At 35.4% G+C, this 6,528-nt stretch overlaps 2 protein-coding genes across 2 annotated transcripts in view; both read left to right on the top strand.

Moving 5' to 3' along the window:
• Nucleotides 1-151: 151 nt before the first annotated feature.
• Nucleotides 152-2,459, top strand: LOC111382427 (protein NUCLEAR FUSION DEFECTIVE 4). Its single transcript, XM_023006401.1, has one exon. It carries the CDS (start codon nucleotides 340-342, stop codon nucleotides 2,077-2,079), a length of 1,740 nt encoding a protein of 579 aa, XP_022862169.1. The 5' UTR covers nucleotides 152-339; the 3' UTR covers nucleotides 2,080-2,459.
• A 3,303-nt stretch (nucleotides 2,460-5,762) lies between these two features.
• LOC111382420 overlaps nucleotides 5,763-6,528 on the top strand; it is a 1,750-nt gene continuing 984 nt past the window's right edge. The window contains exons 1-2 of the mRNA XM_023006389.1: nucleotides 5,763-5,998; nucleotides 6,077-6,525. Of these exons, the coding sequence (XP_022862157.1) occupies nucleotides 6,080-6,525 (446 nt within the window). The 5' untranslated portion in view covers nucleotides 5,763-5,998; nucleotides 6,077-6,079. The remainder of the gene's footprint in view (nucleotides 5,999-6,076; nucleotides 6,526-6,528) is intronic.

The raw sequence follows: 6,528 nt of genomic DNA, 5'->3' as shown, positions 1-6,528 counted from the left end.
CAAAATATAAATTTGTAAAATATGGCATGCAAATTATAGATACACTATAAATAAAGGGTGTATTTTATAAATTTCCCTATATGATTGGAAAATAATATTGTTTAATTCTGTCATTAAAAAAAAAATTCACTTTTGTCCGAGCAAGTGGTGAGCATTGGTATTGTAGCTTATCATTTGTTTATTCAGATAAACACAAATAATTGCTACCATGAATGGGGAACAGTGAAAATGTTTCTTCAAACCAATATCTGTAATCAAGACAGCAAAGATGTTAAGCCACTATATAAATAAATTTTCTCATCTCATTTGTCATCAATTTCTGTAAACAAAACAGCAAAGATGGGTGGAGCATCATCACCAATCACCAGCACTGGTGGAGCCAGTGGACTGCTCCGTTTCTCCGTTCATGTGGTTCGAGGCCGGTGGTTCTCTCTTTTTGCCTCTTTCCTTATCATGGCTGGCGCTGGAGCAACATATCTTTTTGGAGTTTACTCCAAGGAGATAAAGGCCTCTCTTGGATATGATCAAACCACACTCAATCTCCTAGGCTTCTTCAAGGATCTAGGTGCAAATGTTGGAGTCTTATCAGGACTAATTGCTGAAGTAACTCCAACATGGTTTGTTCTATTAATTGGCTCAGCCATGAATTTTGCAGGCTACTTTATGATATGGCTTGCTGTAACTGGCAAAATTGCCAAGCCTAAAGTTTGGCAGATGTGCATTTACATATGCCTTGGAGCCAATTCTCAGAATTTCGCCAATACAGGTGCTCTTGTTACTTCTGTTAGAAATTTTCCCGAAAACCGGGGAGTTATGTTAGGTCTGTTAAAGGGTTTTACTGGATTAAGTGGTGCCATTTTGACCCAAATCTATTTGGCTGTCTATGGAAATGATTCTAAGGCTCTTATTCTTCTTATAGCCTGGCTTCCAGCAGCATTATCTGTGGTTTTTGTCTATACAATTCGCGCAATGAAGGTTGTTAAGCAACCAAATGAGCTGAAAATCTTTTATCAATTCCTGTATGTATCAATTGTCCTAGCTTTGTTTATCATGGTTATGACCATACTTCAGAAACTGGTGACTTTCTCACAGGCAGCATATGCTGGAAGTGCTACTGTAGTTTGTGTCTTCCTCTTTGTCCCTCTATTTATTGCCATTAGAGAAGAAGCACTTTCTTGGAACCGAAAGAAATTGCCAAACAATCCTCCTAAAATAACCATAGAAAATCCAACAATATCCACGCCTCAACCTGCAACTGCAAAGCTAGAAGAGAAATCAGAAACGCCGTCATGTTTCAAGAACATTTTCAATAAACCAGAAAGAGGAGAAGATTACACTATTTTACAAGCACTTCTTAGCACAGATATGCTCATTCTATTTTTAGCAACATTTTGTGGACTGGGATCAAGCTTAACTGCTGTGGACAACTTGGGACAGATTGGAGAGTCGTTAGGATATCCAACAAAAACCATAAAATCATTTGTGTCACTTCTTAGCATATGGAATTACTTTGGGAGAATTTTCTCGGGATTTGTCTCTGAAAGTCTTCTTGCCAAGTACAAATTCCCGCGGCCTCTTATGATGACACTAGTCCTTTTCTTGTCGTGCATCGGCCTTCTCCTCATTGCATTTCCATTCCCTGGTTCAGTCTACGTTTCATCTGTAATTATCGGATTCTCATTTGGTGCACAATTGCCTTTGATCTTTGCAATTATTTCTGAGCTTTTTGGCCTGAAATACTACTCTACATTGTTTAATTGTGGGCAATTGGCTAGTCCACTTGGCTCCTACATACTGAATGTTAAAGTTACAGGGCCCCTTTATGACAGAGAGGCACTAAAAGACTTGGCCAAGAAGGGCATGACAAGATCATCAGTCAAGGAATTGACTTGCATTGGCACTCAATGTTATCGGCTGGCCTTCATTATTTTGGCAAGTATCACTTTCTTTGGAGCTCTCACTTCTCTGATATTGGTGGCCAGAACCCGAGAATTCTACAAAGGAGATATCTATAAGAAGTTTAGGGATGAAGCCGAGGCAACTGAGGCCGAAATGGCTTTATCAAACAACCCCAAATAGGGAGCAACGAAGATGGTCCGTGTGTAAAAATGCGAGGGCCAACATGGTCCAAGCCAAGACGGGCCATCAGGCTCGACACCTTTTATATATAAATTGTATTTCATATGCAAACAGGTGCATTCTAGATCATACCTGTTTCTTGTACTAGTAGTTGGATAGAATCTACTTTTATTGTTAATCCTCAGTGGCCCTGATGGATGACTTGATTTGTGTTTGTCAAGATGCCAAAATAGTAGTCACTACGTGACTTACTTTGAGCATATTAGGCGCGGAAGCAGTCAATTGTTAAGATCATTCACATGCAAGGATTTATCATCAGAATTTGACATTTTCTTTTCTTCCAAGCTGTAAATTACATTGATCTACTAGATTCCTGTTAAGCAATGATATGACACTTTACTTCAATATACTACACTCCACTCTGGGGTCTCGGCTTTTTTCAACTAAGATTTAAAGTAAAAAGTTGTCATTAAAAGGTCTTATTTAATTAGAGATGTGGGCAAGGTGATTTAATTACAGATACAGAACCTTTATATGTTACTATTAAAACAGTTTAATGGTTAAACAAAGACCAAATTGGACTTCGCTTGTAGGATAAGTTCACCGCTTAAGAAAAAGGTGAAAGGCCAGTAAAGATCTGCATTCAAGATTACATTGAATATTTTCTGAAATATTTTTTATTGTGGGGTCAAAAAGTAAGTTGTAATTTTTTATTTATTCTTTTATTTTTTGGAAATAGCACTAACAAGAGGTTGAGTTTTAAGAGAGGCGAAAAGAGGTAGTGTGATGACTAAATATTTTTTGATGTTGCAGGACAAGTTCAGCAGTGATAAACGTTAGTTTTGATGGAATTGACAAACTCTAGATATTAAGGAGGAATGAGAAATTAATTAATGATTTCAAATTTGGACATTTATTTAAAGAGCTGTTTATAGTGCTCAAAAGAGGTAAAGAATGAAAAATTCAACTTTGAAGAAAAAATCAAAAAGAGAACAGAAATTCCAAATGTTTGTGTGGTCAATGGATCCACATGACACCATGTGGCCACGCCAATGAGTATCTAAGGATTGAAAAGTGAGCCAACTATATCGATTTGAGTATCTCGGTGCACTTGTGGATTACAAATGGGTCACATAAGCAAAAAATAAATGATGTTTAAAATAATTATCTTTGATGCAAGCTAATAGAGACTCCGTCAAGCTGATCTAGATAGAAAAATAGATAATATTTAGAGTTTCATTTAGATTCAGAAGCCCTATTAAATGGAACAATTCAACAAAATTGATATGCCATTGTGAACAAAAACTCTGGAAAGAAAAGGGAGGAAGAAGAAATAATTTGAAAGTTGAGACAACATATTGTAGTGCGCATGGTACATGCTTTGTCCAAGTCCTTAAGTGGTCATTCAACATAAACAATTTCTTTTCAAATCAAGTATATTTGAATGATTTGGTACATTTTTATGAAAAATTCCAACTCAATATTAATATGAATTTTATTTCTTCTTATGTCTTTAATACTTTTTAGTTTGTTCGGTTAATGATGTAATAAATTCAGATACTTAACTTTGTCAATGACAAATCTATGTTAGTTGAAAAATGTCGATTCTTTCATTTTTATTTTTGATTGGGGTTTGTGGGGAGGTGGTTCCATTGGCTATAACTTGAGCAAAGTCAATTCATTCACTAATTTTTCTTTAATTTTCTGAAGCCAAGGGTGGACATAGAGGCCTAGCGGAATCGACCACCCCCACTTGATTTTTAGATTTTCAGTCTTTCTTAAAGTTTTTTGAGGTTTTTCAGATTTTTTTCTCAAGATTTTTTGTTTCGTCCCCACTGGACTTCCGTCCTAGGTCTGTCGCTATCCGGAGCCCATTTCTATGTATTTCCATTCACGTTATTCAATTCCATTATTAAAGTGGACACCCACAAGGACGTGTACAAACATTATCAAGACAAAATGAAGACAAGATTTTTCTCTTTCCTTAAAAAACAATATAATTCTTATATCGAATACGTATAAAAATATATAGCAGAAAAATCTAAGTAAACATAGCTGTATGAAACCAACTTTTTAAGTAAAGAAAGGAGAAATATGTCTTGAATTTCCATACAAAAGTAAAAGAATCCTGCCTAGTTCACATTTCGTGTGATTTGATTACTTTTGTTATGCAAGTCAATGTAGTCCTCTTCAAATTTTTTGGCAGGCTGTTAAATAAATCATCTCACGATTAAGCATTAATAAAGCAACATCTAGAAAGAGGCATCTCGAGGCCAGAAACAGTCCAAATTAATCTTCCATTAAACTGAGAAGTAAAATTAACATTAAATGGGCATTTAGTTCGTGGGGCTTGCTTTCTTATTTTCGACTGAAAGAAAATAAAATAAAATGATGATGTCTTTTCATTAAATAAGGCACTTGCATGAAAGATGAAACGGTGAAGATCTAAACTGATGGGGTAATGTTATCTACCATTAGTAAAGATCATCAACATTTTAGGTAATAGTGAGCTCCTTGATTCCAACGGAATTGTGATGCGTTTTAAGACATGAATAATGAACTAGGAGTCACAGTACTGTCTAAAGTAATTACGATCTCTATTAATTGATAGATGGTAATTCACATTGATGTAGGGAGATGTAACTACTTTCTCGAAAGTTATAGCTGCTATTAGATGTGCGCGTTAATTAAGCCCATATCACAGAAGAGCGACTTGAGAATGCACTCCAGAGCACTATTTGTTTATGCATTTCTTTTGAAATATCCCTTACAAAATAGGTACTTCCATTTTTAGAGATTTGATTTTCCACATCATAAATGTTACAAAATTTTACTTGACTCAAATAATTAATTTTTCAAAGTATAGGGGGACAACCTCCGTAATTTTTCAGAGCAACTATTTTTTATTTATTGTTAAATAATTAAGATTTAGAGTCTCAAGGAAAATTTGGAGGGAGACGTTTACCCCTAAAATTCCTAAGCCAATTGGAAGAACCTTAAAAGGCTATTAAAGCCAATAGGCCAAGCCAACTTTGCTTTGCTTTATTGTTTCTAAAAAAAAAAAAAAAAAAGTGATTAATTTAACCAATGTCATGTTTACTAAAACATAACTCTAGAATGAAGAAAAATATTAAAAAGTTATCTATTTTATTAATTAAGGCCCCGTTTGGTATTCATTTTTTTTCAAAATGCATTTTTCTTCCTCTTCTTTTCAACCACGCATTCTTTATTAAAATAATATTATACATAAATAAAAAACTTTTCATTATTTTCAACCATACATTTCCCATCAATTTACTATTCAAAAATGCATTTTTACATAAAAATGTCTTCCAAACACTCTCTAAGCTTTATTGAATAGAATAGTGCATAGCAAACGTGCTCCCAGGAGAATTAATTATGAATATCTAAGGTTGAATTTTAAGGCACTAGAACTCACGGCTTATAACTACTTAAAATCACTATCAAATGAGCAGTAAGACAAGTATAATTGATTTTATGTTTTCATTAAGCATGTTTGGATAAAAGAGAAGGGATGCTTAAGTATGACATAAAAATTGAAGAACTAATTAACCTTAGTAGCTACAAATTAACGATGACTAATTAGCAGAGATTTGTATTATAATGCAAGTCACAGCTGTAAATCAAACCAATCTTTACTCTTGCATTTGCCGCTGACTTGTGATTCCCTGACTAGACCACGCAGCCGTCCCGTGTTTCTCACTTCTTCAGTTAGTCCATCTCTTATTACACCGTAGGATTTTTCGGCTCTTGTCCATTTCTGCTTTGGTCTAATGCTCCACCGCCCAACCCTTATTAAGGTGCATAGACCTGTCTCTCACTCACTCCAAATGAGCTATCTTTCTTATTGAAGAGAGGAGGCTTGGATAATCAAATAAGTTTTCATCTTAATTGGAAGGTTAGATGACTTGATATTCTCTTACTTCTTCTCTTTGTAGCATTGTATTTTTTATCACTTTTTTGCTGAAACAAACAGAGTATGGATGAGATGAGGCAATCTCTACTGCTGCTGGCTATGGAACTGGAAGATACAAGACTAAAGGCGCAAGAAGAGATTAAAGGTAGAGATTGTGAAATAGCCCAACTGAAAGATATGCTGAATAGAGTCATGAAAGAAAGGGATGATATGTTGCTTAAGAAGCTTTTGCTTCAACAACAACAATCGGCTCCACATTCTGGGATTTCGAGCACTGAAGATGATCATCCCAGAATAGGAATTGACTCCACTTATGGTTTTTCTTCATCAGATTGTGAAGAAAGCATTGTTTCATCACCACTCCAATTGCCACCGGCAGAAACTGAACTGGAGTTACCAGTATCGATAGTGATTGACCGGCCATTGCCAGAAAAGGGAAAGCTTTTACAAGCAGTGATGAAAGCAGGTCCACTCCTGCAGAACCTCCTTCTGGTTGGTCCTCTTCCACAGTG

Source organism: Olea europaea, unplaced genomic scaffold (assembly GCF_002742605.1).
Source record: "Olea europaea var. sylvestris unplaced genomic scaffold, O_europaea_v1 scaffold2495, whole genome shotgun sequence".
In the NCBI taxonomy this organism is placed as follows: Eukaryota; Viridiplantae; Streptophyta; class Magnoliopsida; order Lamiales; family Oleaceae; genus Olea; species Olea europaea.
The sequence above is the reverse complement of the archived record's forward strand: the minus strand, read 5'-3'. Positions and strand labels throughout refer to the sequence as shown.

Excerpts from the sequence above, each read along its gene's own strand:
- LOC111382427 (XM_023006401.1), top strand. The coding sequence starts at position 340 with ATGGGTGGAGCATCATCACCAATCACCAGCACTGGTGGAGCCAGTGGA.